Below are 13,310 nucleotides of genomic sequence, written 5' to 3'. Positions count from 1 at the left end.
AATAATCAAAACATCCATTATCCTGGGCCTGAACATTTTGCCCAAAAATAGCTGATCAACAAGCTCACAACGCTTCACGCTGCGATGTGTTGTGAGCTTGTAGATCGGCTATCTTTTGGCCAAGAGATTTGGTAGAGAGTGAAAAAAAAAGACTGTATCAAGTACTTTATTTCCAGGTCTGTTTTACCAATTATAGAGGGTTTCAAATAAATGGTACCGGGTATGCAGCTCAGCAAATAAAAGGTGAATTGATCCCAGTACATAGCGGAGGATAATTTCACGATAAACTTAAAACTCCACGATACGATTAGTGTTGACTCACTCTACACTGTAGAGTGTTTTTTATCACGATAAACGCATTCTCTCGAGACAGAGTAGTGGTGGGCGGTCCCTTTTCTTGACGATGGCTAGACAGATTGCGATAAATGATAGTAACGATTATCGTTCCATCCCTAACCTGCAGTTTGCATGCATGTGTGGTATTGATGCGGGGCTGTGTGGACATACAGCTCTACCTGCAGTATGCATGCATGTGTGGTAGGGCATTCACGAATAGTGATTTTTAGTATTCGAATTATTCGACCTCAAAGTATTCGAATAGTCGAATGTTCGACAGGACAAACTGTCAAATATTAAGTCAGCAAGAGGCGAACATTGTGAAAATAACTGATCTACATGCTCACAACGCCTCGCGTTGCGAGGCGTTGTGAGCATGTAGATCTGCTATTTTCACAATATTTATCTGCGGAACCGAGTCACATTAAATGTAATACCTACAATTCCAAGTGCTTGTCAGGGTGGGTGGGTGTCCCCAGTTCAAATATGTTTATTTTGGGGGTCACAGCCTAAAAAGGTTTGAGTACCCCTGGTATAGAGCATTAACAAATTCATCCACCAGGGGCATCGACAACTCATTCTTATGACTTCCTAACTCGCCAAGCTTTATAAACTATATCTTTTTTAAAGAGAAAACAATAAAAATAAAAATTTAAATAAGCGAATATTCGACTTCGGTGAACAACGTTGAATAGTGACTTTGATATTCGAATATTCGAATAGTTGGTGAATGCCCTAATGCAGGAGGGGTCTTCAACAGGGGGTCCGGGACCCCCAGGGGGTCCTCAGAGTTACTACAAGGGGTCCTCCAAATCTATCTTTGTGCGATAAAAACTTTTTTCCGATTTTTTTATATTAACCACTTGAACCCTCGCGTTCATATTCTGATAACTTTAGCATAAAATAGCAGATCTACAAGCTCGTAGATCAGCTATTTTCTGAAAAGAGGTTTAGTTGTAGAGGGGAGTTATTAAGTTTATTAATGACGGCTCAAGTGGTTAAATATCTGAAAACACAAATTGACATGAATCCAAAATACACTGATGATTGTGCTGTCAAACGATGAAACTATATGGAATCTATGAACCGGTTGTGGGGGTCCCTGCTTCATCTCTCTCTCAACTAAGGGGTCCTTGGCCTGAAAACGTTGAAGACCCCTGCCCTAATGTGTGGTATTGGCTGCGTGGGCACACTGCTCTACCTGCAAGAGGCTTGATGAGCGGCGGTGGTGGGATCACGGGGACCATCATGGGCAGGGTGCCACCATGCTCCTTGGTGCTGCTGGGTGCTGACGTGGACGGGGTGGTGGAGGGATCTGGGACGCCGTTCCTGGAGGCAGGGGCCGAGTGGGTGGCGTTGGCTCGGTCCGGAGAGGCTTCGCTGCTCTCTGTCGACGCTGGCATTTTTGGCAAGGAGTTTTCTGAGGGGGGGAGGGGGATAGAGAAACGGAACAGGAGCTCAGTCCAGCATCATTTTTATATGTGTGTGCTGTTGGGCAGAAACCTTGTTGTGTCTCCATATTCTAACTTTTTATGGTTGCTTTTTTACCAAAATTATGATGTCACTAATGATGATGACATGAGTTAGCTAGACCAATGAAACACTTCGATTCTGTTGATTTGTCCATGATGTCATAGGCACAGAGGCACCCGATTGGTTCACCCTGATTTAGAACGCGTTTAGGCCGGAGAAAATACGCCATAAAAAACTATGTCATAGACACAGAGGCACCCAATTGGTTCACCCTTTAGGCCGGAGAAAATAAACATGCATTTATGATTGCCAGACCCATGAAATGGGTAGGCCTACATAAGCAAATGTCGGTCTGTCTGTCCGGGTTTTCTATATAAAGGGTATATATGATGATGACATGATGATGACATGCCTACAAAAGGTATGATGTCATAAATGATGATGACAGACAGGGGGTCTGGCACAACCAGGTTGACCTGGTCTAGTTATTTAAAGAAAAGGCTTGAAAATCGAAGTCCACAATATATCATACTCCCTAAATATTTTTGCACCGCTCACTTCGCACGGGTGCGATTTTTTTCTTCTTAAATTGATACCCTATTTTGTCATACTAGAATGTCACACAATAGCCGATCTGCAAGCTCACAACGCAAGCACGCATTGTGCGCTTGTAGATCAGATTTTTTTTTCTGCCTATATTTGGGGTAGTAGTGTAGATTGAAGCAAACTTTTGAAATACATTTTTAAGTGAAAGTGGTTACATCTGTCTGTTACTTTTATTAATTTTGAATCACTGAAAAGAATTAACAAGAGGTGTGACAAATAACAACTACATTGGATCCATTGGAACACCAGTTCTTTTTCCTGAAAAGTAGCAGTTTTGGACATTAAAGGTTTACACCGAAGGTGAGGATTTGTTGTTGGTTGCTCAGGAAAACAGAACTGGTAAATAAACGTGCAAATGTAAAATCACGCATGTCATACAGTATACTGTAACACAAAGGCTTACGCACATTCACCGTCAACACATACACAAGGGGTTTTCACAAATTCACAGTTAACACAATTCACAGCAGTCGCAAGACGTGCTTTGTGTGATACATTCATCGACAGTGATACATTAATATCCACGCTTGTTTCATTGCCTATTTATGCTACACTGATATAACATAATAGCAATAATCTGGATCCTATGAGGCAAGTGTGAGCAGATCCTTCATAAAAAATGATTTATTTAACGCCTTTATTGATAGTACAGTAGGTTGGCAGCAAAGGCCGCCAGGATCGGGACTTGAACCTGTGATGCTCTGTCAGGCTACATAGAGCGTAGGTGCCCGGACCGCTACTGCCCGTCACCGGACAGTGAAGACTTCTATACCGGAAAGGGTAACGCATGAGTTTGGTAGAGGGAAAAAGGAGCGGGCCAGGTACAGACCCCTGTGGGATCCCAGTCAACAAAGTATATAGGGTTCAAGTGGATGAGATGTTATATCGTCTCTGTCGGGTGGAAACCTCATATGTCCAAAACTGTTAGTCTACTTTTCAGGATTACATTTTAAAAACAGCAAGAAATAGCAGGTCGACAAGCTTGTGGATCTGCTATCCTTTTGTGTGACGCGCAGTAGTATAATCAAGTATGACATAAAAAATACAAAAAGTTAAAATATGTAGATAAGAGGATTCTGCCCGACAGCAACGATATGCGGTATGTACCCTATCGTCGTTGTCGGGTGGAAACCTTGTATCTCCAAGTTTCAAATTTGTATGTTCTTTCGCAAAGTAAAGCCCTGCTTCATTGTACAAGGCCGTCGCACAAAAGTAGCGAAAACAGCAGATCTACAAGCACACAACGCCTCGCGGTGCGAGGCGTTGTGTGCTTGTAGATCGGCTGTTTTCACTAGTTTAAATCATTTTTAAAATGAAAAATGCGAAACGACCGGTTTGGGACATACGAGGTTTTCACCCCGACAACGACGCTATATTAGTTGTTCCTGAATACAAAACACCATGTTTTGCTGTCAAATGGAGAAGCATTATTATGTACCTTTGAGAACTGAAATGTGTTGCGGTGTCTCTCCCATCTCCAAGTTGTCAGAGTCCCTCAGCTCCACCTTGTCATAGCCGTACCAGCCCAGGAGTTCATTCATGGTGTTCTCTGCAAAACTCTGCAACACAAAGGGTTGAGTAGAGGTTAGATTAACAACCGAAAAAAAGGCAGACGTGTTCGAAAACAGCAAGTTAAAAAAAGCGTTAACTGAGTATTATAAGTTGTATTTATGAGTTGCTGTTTGCCAGAGACAGTGGGGTTCTAGTATAGTACATCTTATGCCAGGTGCCATTCATTCTACTGTCATACAACATGTTGGCAATATGTAAAAATGAAACGTTTTGGACAAAACGATTGTTTGAAATGTTGAATGTAACATTCAGTTTGTTGCTGTATACCCGAGGAGACCATGACATGTTAGCATTGCTTATTTGTTGACTCTACTCTATATACGTTCTTAGTGGTCATTCAAGGTATTGTACAAGAAGGAAGGGAAACGTGTATGTCATTTTCCAGAGTCAAACTGGAGCCGGACTTTCAACTGGAATACACTGTGTCAATGTAGCCTATTTAGGAAATGTCAGGAAAATAAAAGAAGTCATATCACATGTTTTTTCATAGTGTCTTGTTTTTTTGATGTGCACAGTGATAGCGGTAAGTGCACAGAGTGCGTTTCTGACTGTACAGTATGAGCTGTCATTGTTGTGGAGAGACTGTCAATTAGTGTGACAGCCTGTCAACCAATTCCCACGGTGACAGCCTGTACTGTCCAGACAGACACTGTGTTTTTAAGATACCTCAATGAAATGATATAGTGAAGTGTGCACACTGGAAAACAGCCTGTGATAGGCCTTATTTCACTTTCCTGAACCCATTATCTGACAAAGGTCACACTAACCCATTTAGAACGGGTACACATTATTATGTATCATTATTTTATGCTTTACAGGCATTGACACTAAGGCTTGCCCACCTGCCCCCGGCAGGTAAATAAAACGTCAGGGCAGGTGAAGTTGGCTTTCAGGTTGCCCGGCAGGGCAAGTGCTCATTTGAGAGGGGACACAAATGTCTATAAACACAACACGAGATATCTGTCTAAACACCTGAACGTGGCCAGTGTGCTGTGTCTTCTGGTCTGTGGAATGTAAAATAAGAGCACTAATTACCTATAATATGCTGTTTTTACTGTTGCTACATTTAAAAATATAAAATAACAAGTGTGAAACCACAGACATATTCAATCATAGCTTAAGTATTTGGTATTTGGATTTGGAGGTATTGAGGTATGACATTTTATCGCACAGCCCCAGAAAGTAAAGAAATAAGTGTTAAATTGAGCGGTAATTAAAATCGTACCTATCATTTTATAATGGAACATTAACTTTTCGGGCAAGTGGGCATTACCTTCGGGCAAGTAGAACATGACCTGTACTTGCCCGATGGGCAAGTGCCTCTGAGACCTTAGTGTCAACCCCTGCTTTAACTATTGAAAAATAGCAGATATACAAGCTCACAACGCGGCACCGAGTGCCGCGCTGCGAGCTTGTAGATCTGCTATTTCTGAAAAATCGTGAAAATTTGAATTTTGACCCGATTCAATAAGTGTCTTTTGAATCCTTCTAAGATTTTTTGAAAAACCTATGTCGATGGCTGGTCAGCAACCTGACCAGCCATCGTCAAAGAAAAGTTCCTTTTCACTTAACTGGAGCTCAGTCAGTCTGTTCTTGAGAGACTACTATGTCAGAGGTTCGCAAACCTTTTCATGTGAAGGACCCCCAAAATTATATGTATTTGGCCACGGACCTCCATCTCCCAGGGACCACCCAGAAGCAAAGTTTGAGTTACAAACGTTCACTTTGAAAATACATATATTCAAATATTTGAACACATTTTCACAACTTTTTCAAAAATAGCAGATCTACAAGCTTGTATATCTGCTATTTTTCACTGGTTACAGCATTCAATAATTCTAGGCCTAATATTGTTTGTTCTTACTCTTGTCCACTTGTCTCTCATTATTCTGTATCTACTTCAATACTTTGCTTCAAACTTCTGTCTCCAGTTTGCCTCCCAGGTGCATTAATGGCACATGCCATGGCACAGAACAGTGGTTCTCAACCTTTACTGGATCAGGGCCCACTTGAACATCTCAAAAGCATTCACTGACCATTTAAGTGCTCAGATGGGTTGGGTGGGCCGTGTGTGTTTTCAGAGCATGTTTATTTCTTCTTTTTTTCGTTGCTTTTTACCCCTTTTTTCTCCTCAACTTAGTCTTTATGCCAATTATGCCTTCATGCCACACACATTTCTGTGCTCGAAAGCCCCCATGCTCGAAAGGCGCACTGAGGTTACCCTCATTTGCTGTACAGTGACAACGTGTGGACAATATAAAACACAGCCCCAGCAACCAGTGAAACAAACATATAGACAAATAAAAACAATAACTATTATAAATAAAAATATAGCTGCAAGCAGCGATAAAGTGGCCAAGGCAAAAGCATCAAGGGAAAGCAAAGAAGACATCAAAGAGAAACTAGAAGCAGTGTTCTTCCGAACAGGTCAGGTGTTTTTTTTGGCCTACTGGTGACTCTATAACAGGCCAATGTGAGAAGGGTGGCATCTGTTCCTTGGCCTAGTGGGAATGTGTGTGCAAAATCTCACACACATAGCAGGCTGCGTTTGAGACAATTTGTTCAAAAAGGAGCAATCCTGCAAACCTTGGAATTCAATTTTAGCCAATTATATAGAATATGATATCGGACAAATCCGTCATGATCACATCACTGTAGAGATACTGTGTACTGATTTGTGTTGTGATTTTCGGATAAAATTTGAAGGAGTAATATCGAAGAATGTGTTTTACATACTGTAAGTCTGCCTTCTGGTTGCGCTATAAATGGCAGATGTGAAAAATGCAGGGCACAGGTTTTTCCTTGGCCTCTGGGAAGTGTGCATACAAAGTTTTACACTAATCGGTGGTTATAGGTAAAAGCACAAATTGGCCTCTACACAACATGTATGCAAAAGACTGTAAGATTTGGGAACCACTTTGTCACGGGGCAGCCCGTGCCCTATAGACATATGCAATCTGCTTACAGACATTGCACACACGCACGCACGCACACACACACACACATCATCTGCAGTCACTGGCACTCCTCTGTTGAATGTGCATGTCACGGCCCCTTGGCCTGGCCTGTAGGGCCTGTGTAGCCCTATGTATGGTGGATCCCTGTATTTGTGCTTCTTCCACAGAGCCTATGGGTGTCGGCCAATGGAGCCTGATGATTAGGTGCATTGGGAGCACCTGGCCAGTGCTCCCTGGCTCCCCATAAAAGACTGAATGGAAAGCCAGTCTCTCTCTCCCTCCCCAGACAACAGCACCCTTTGTTTGTTCCGTTCCTTTGAATTTATACTCTTTACAACACCCCACATCATACTTACCACACATACATGCATTGCTGACACTACTGATTACTGACTTACACACCTCATACTCTTGTAAATATGAGTTAACCCTTTTAGTTAATAAATTATTATTATTTATACCCCTACCATGTGTCCTCCTCAATTTGTCATTGCCTATGGGCCAGGTTGTGACAGTGCAAGTCAAACAGAACAGGGCTGTACCACTCCACTTAAATAGGGGTGGAGGTTGCCAATACTGTGGAGGAGGGGGGGTGTTAGACAAAGACATTGAGCAAAGTTTTTCTAACAGCTCTGTACATGAATTCCAAGCCTGAATATGTAGTGTAAAACACTTTCACATTTATTGAAAGGGTAATGTATTCAGAGAGAGAGACTGTAAGCTGCTATATCAGCCATTTCAAGGTAATTGGTTTCCAGGTTAGTGGTAGGATCCACTCCTTTAAAGGGAGGCTGCAAACCAGGGCAACTCTTGTTATGCTCAGCAGAGCGAGATGAACAAATCTCAGTGAGAGTTGCAAGGGCCCCATAGCCTAGTGCAGTGTTTGTTATTTTTGCCTTTTTCTTGAGTTTTGCCTTTTGTTCCCGTTCCCGAGTTCTCTATTTTTAGATTTTTGGCAGTTTATTTTTGCCATTTTTGAATTTTGGGTTTCACTGTACAAAACTGCATGGTGGGGGCTGGATAAATAAAAATCTTAACGAGACACAAATTGCTTATTATAAGCAGACATGGCAACCTAGGTACATTCAGAGCCCAGAACGCCAACTACTGACACTTTAATGCAAGGACAACAGGAAATCAAATGCTGTTTTTCAGGACAGCTTTTTCAGCCTCCGCCTCTTTCAGGATATGAACAGGATAACAGGGGCGGTGCCAGGAATAACATGAATATATAGAGATAAATACTGAATAAAAGTACAAAGGTATTGGCATCAACTTGAAATTTTTTGAAAATAGCAGATCTACAAGCTCACAATGCAATGCAACGCATGAGCATTTACTGGAGTAGCCTAGAAGTAAGACTATACAAGTGAAGTATAAAATACCTCAAAATTATACTAAGGATAGTATTTGAGTAAATGTACTCAGTTACTTTTACACCACTGGCATTGTAGACCCAGATGCTTGTGAAACATGATAAAGAAATAGTCATGCAATAGTATGAATTTCAGTTTATTTACACAAAGGATTTGCAATTGCAAAATATTATAGCAGCATTATTTTCTGTAAGTGGCTAGCAGAGTCAGACTTAACTAAACTTAAATTGTTTTATTGAAAAGCGTTGAGGGGAAGGCGGCTGGGGGTCAAAACTTGGAACTTTAGGGGCTCACATGGGGCTGCTGTCCTGTGGGCAGAGCAGACTATGGATTCCAATTGGGGGGTGTTGGAACCCAGCCAGCCTAGGTGGGGGAGGGAGAGAGAAATGAGGTGAGCTTCAGAATAATTACAGTTGAGCCACAAGTTAGAGAAGAGGTGTTCAATCTGCCCGTTCCACACAGTTCAGAATAATGAACCCACTTACACTGCCTTTCTTTGGCTTCAATGAAGCAATCTGGGAGCTGGTACTGATTGTCAGTTGATTGTCAGATGGGCTTCAGGTGTGAGGCTGAGCTTCCCCTGCATGGTTTGAAACAATAAATGAATAAATGAATGCACTCAAACATCATTACTTTATAAAGAAACTCAAAGTCATTACTTCAAAATCAAATCAAACTAGGAATGAGTGTCACTGCGGCTGCTTTTTCCTACCCATAACCATAGGTCAGACAGGATTGTGTCAGTCTTTCTGCAGGCTCGCCATCTTTCAGATTCAGTTCTAGGCAATAAACCTGGCCTGGATCAAAGAAAAAGGCCAAATGAATAGAAAAACAACAAATTCAAATAATCTGCTGCACTACAGGCTTGAAACAAAATAATTCCATTAATCTGCCCAACTAGGCATTGGCATTAAACTCAAAATACATCAATTCAATAATCAACGTTGCAGCTAACATACAAGCATTACATTCCAAAAGAAATCGTTTAACATTTAGATACCAAAACCAAAAACAACATAACATTTCAGAGCACATGGTCAGCTTACCAAGTCACATTGTTCCTCCATCATACACAGCCAGTGTATCGAGTGGATCAGGTAGGTATGTTCAGGTGAGGTAAATCTAAAAGCCAAATTATAGTATGGGTAAGTATAATGAATGAAACTGTTAGAAATTGGAATAGTTGTTGGAATAATGAACAGTGTACAGACCTGCAGCTGCTGCATAATGTAGCAGTGAGTAGCAGCAACCACCAGCACCATGCGGCTTCCAAACAATCTGAGAGGGGGGGAGTGGCCTCAACTCAACCACTATTTATACCCTTGCTTAAGAAGGTTGCCATGTTTGGTCGGTTGCCATGTTCAGTTGCAGTACCAGGGTTTTCACGGCAAAATGTTGTAAAATGTATTTTAAATGCATGAGGTAAGGCTTGAACAGGGGACTTCTGGAATGATAGACAAAGGCCTTACCAGGTGAGCTATGCACAGCTCTGCACAGTGAGAAAATATTACTTTAAATGTTTGTTTTAGAAGCAGAAGAATAATTTGCATAAAACTTGCAATGTTGATCGAATTATTAAAAAAGCATGTTTCAATTTTTAAAAAATCCGATCTGAAAGATCTTTAGATATTGGTCCAAAGTTCATGTAAAAAAAGTTCTGTGCACGTGACGCGAAAGTTCCGGAATAAAAGCGGGTTTAAGTGTTTTACAAACTGCTCAAAATGGCGGAAAATCTAAGGGCGGAGCTTACTTAACAAAGACACAGATGTCTTCCGCTTGAGTCAAGGCACGCGTGTAAGCAAGTTGCATGTCTTCAAACGAAACGAGGCATGACTTATGCCCCTTTAAAGTTTGAGTTTTCAAACGCTTCGTATAGCGCCCCCCTTTGGCCAATTGGAGTAAGATTGCTTTCAGTGATATTTGGACTAACCCTTTACATATTTGCCAAATGCCATGAACGTGTCACTTTGCATGTATGATTTAGAGGCAGAAGAATAATTTGCATATAACTGCAACATTGAGTGAATTATTAAAAAATAATGTTTCACTTTAAAGAAAATCCGCCGAGACATATCTGACCGTATTGGTCCAAAGTTCATGTAAAAAAAGTTTTGCGCACGTTATGCGAAAATCCCAGGAGGAGATAGATTTTGACTGTTTTTCATATAATTCAAAATTGTGGGAGAAGTAAAGGTCAGAGGTCAAAAGTCAGAGTGTAAAGGTTGTTCGGCATGAGGAGACGCATAAGTGTATACAGGTTTCATTGCTGTACCTGAAACAGGGCATGAGCTACACCAGTTCAAAGTTGGCATTTTTCAAAGGCTTCCTACAGCGCCACCCTTTGGCCGATTGTTGCGAGCTTCGCGATTTAGCCGTTTGGCATAGTCCTCTGCCATACTGCCGAGTTTCGTAAAAAGCGACTGCACGGTCTAGCCACAAGTGAAAAAGTGGCGGAATAATGATGAAGTCCAATATCAATGAGTGGCCATTTGCCACTTCGTAGCCTTGGCCACTAATAAAAAGGCTAGATACTAAAATATATAAATGAAATACTAAGTAGGTTCAAAACAATAGAGCATCGCAGTTGAAGCCCCACCCCGTCCTCACTCCGGCGTCGTAAGCTTCTTTAACATAGAGCATCATATTTGTAAAAGAAAGACACTCGCTCACGGATTTCTGCTGAAGTGCAATAATCCGCCGGGAAGACAGGGGCAGTAAGCTACTTCCGCGGCAACCGCAAGATACATGAAAGAAGAAGAAGCTAGACCAATCACAGACGTCAATTTCACCGGATGTACATTTTTAGCACTATGGGTAATGAAGTTCTTCTCTGTGCGATCTTGATTAAAACGTGTTTTTACTACAACTAGAGTGATTGCATACATACTCTGGGGTTCTACAGGAGCATATAGAACCATTATACAACCACCAGCCTAGTGGTAAGTGTACATTCAATTGCTACGACTTTGTGGCTGATAATGAAAAACCCTATGGTGAAAATGAATGGGCTATTTACTTCCGACACCTCACTGCGATGCTCTATTGAAAACAGATAGACAATGGAGCATCATCATGGATTAGAATTGTGCAAGTGATGGCATAGAAACTAACATGTACACACATTTAAAATGTGTTGTACGGCATTCCAGAAGATGGGGGCATTAAAAGAAATATCAAACATGACACACGTGCATATCTACCGTTCTGTCTGTGACATCAGCTGTGGTCAGTCCATGCGTACTTTCTACTGTATGTCGTTAGTCTCGTGTGACATTAGTTTCGTACTGCATACGGACATAGGGGCATAGGGACCTATTCACAAAGCAAGACGTAGGAGCGGCTATCACCGCTCAAAAAGAGGACTTGCAACTCAGTGCGCCCGAAAGGGATGTTAAGTAAAAGTTGATCTTGTACAGCAGTGGTTCTGAAACTTTTCAGGCCAAGGACCCCCAGATTGATATGTATATGATTGACCACGGACCCACATCTGAAAAGGTTTTGTGCCAGGGACCCCCAGAAGAGAAGATTTGGTTTATAAGAGATCATAATTATCTCCCGTAATAAATCTGATAGCTGATGATAAACCCAGAGTCCAGAGGCCTTAGGGTTGAGTTAGTTACATTACAAAGATGTATAATATTTTGATCTTTTAAAGCAGGACTTCTAAAAAGCACTAACTTGGTGGAAGTGGGCATTTCCCTACATGGACGCACACAGGCTAATTAGTCACTGGCATCGCCTCTCAAACTTCTGAAGACAAGGGGCAAAAGAAACACTGCTCCGATGTGGATCCTTCCCCTGGATCTTTCCGCTCTTCACTTGTATGAGGCACAGTGGTCTAATTGGACCTCCTAAATCCTGTCAAAACGCCACACTGTGTGTCCAACCTGAGATAATAGTGCTTATCACAGCACGATAAAAGAGGAGGATCCTATCACAGCTTAATAAAGAGAAACGGAAACCTTACCGCGGCACAATAAAGACCAGACAGTAGGATGTATCATGATATAGTAAAGTTTACACGAGGCACAGTGCAGGAGTCAGGACACATCACATTAGAGACTCTGTCTACGGAGCTGCACACAGTCAGTCGACATCTAAAACCCAGCACAACAAAGAGCAGAGGGACAATTAGACCTGTCTCATTCGGCTCTATATGCCAAGCAGCCACACTGGAAAGAGATTGGGCCTCTGGGGCGCCTGCTGGCCTACTGGTCCAGGCGCATACCACTTGGGGCATTGCTAAGTAGGCATGGATGCCTGGCGGCGTCGCTGGTTCGATTCCCGTCCAGAAAACCTTTGCCGCGTGTCACTCCCCATCTCTTCCCCGTTTCCTGTCAGTCTACTGTCCTATCAATAAAGGCATAAAAGCCCCAAAACAAATCTTAAAAAAAAAAAGAAATTGGTCCTCTTCCTTGAAATTAAACAGTTTGCGAAGATGGAACAGAGCCTTAATTAGAATAACTGGTAAGACCTGTGAAGGACATCTCTTTCCAATATGGATTATTATTTGAGCTGATCACAATTATCTTTTGCGTAATCGTCAGATCATCACATCACTTGTGCATTAGGGTAGAGATGTTCAAAAATAAAGAATATATGAGCGCTACAAGATTACTAAAAGAAAAATGACATTTTGAAAAAGAATTGTTCAATGCCAAAAACATCATTAAATCCTTGATCATCAACTAAACTGTCATGATCGTGACCATCCTCAGAGGCACATTCAATTTAATGACTCATATAAGAAGAGTCCTGGCAAAGACAACCACAACAAAGTATAGTCCTTCACATAAAGGATTTATCACAGTAAACACAAGTGCTATACATAAAGTCAGCCCAGTAAAACACATAAGACTATCGCAACACAATAGATATCCTATTTATACTTAGTTGCCTGTGAGCTTGTAGATGTGCTATTGTCAGTGTGCGACCCTGGCGTGCCGCCACGTAAAAATCGGGCTTATGGCATATTAGTGCCAACCTTATT

General features: G+C 41.7%; 1 protein-coding gene across 1 annotated transcript in view; it reads right to left on the bottom strand.

Annotated features, from left to right (window-relative positions):
• The window catches only part of sobpa (sine oculis binding protein homolog a), a gene marked incomplete at both ends in the record, with an annotated part of 64,572 nt that overhangs the window by 38,113 nt on the left and 13,149 nt on the right, over nt 1-13,310 (bottom strand). The window contains 2 exon segments of the mRNA XM_080751033.1: nt 1,538-1,756; nt 3,854-3,974. Of these exon segments, the coding sequence (XP_080607159.1) occupies nt 1,538-1,756; nt 3,854-3,974 (340 nt within the window).

The sequence above is a fragment of the Nannobrachium achirus genome, assembly GCF_963921795.1.
Source record: "Nannobrachium achirus genome assembly, chromosome: 20".
Taxonomy (NCBI): Eukaryota; Metazoa; Chordata; class Actinopteri; order Myctophiformes; family Myctophidae; genus Nannobrachium; species Nannobrachium achirus.
This window is presented reverse-complemented; position numbering and strand designations above follow the sequence as displayed.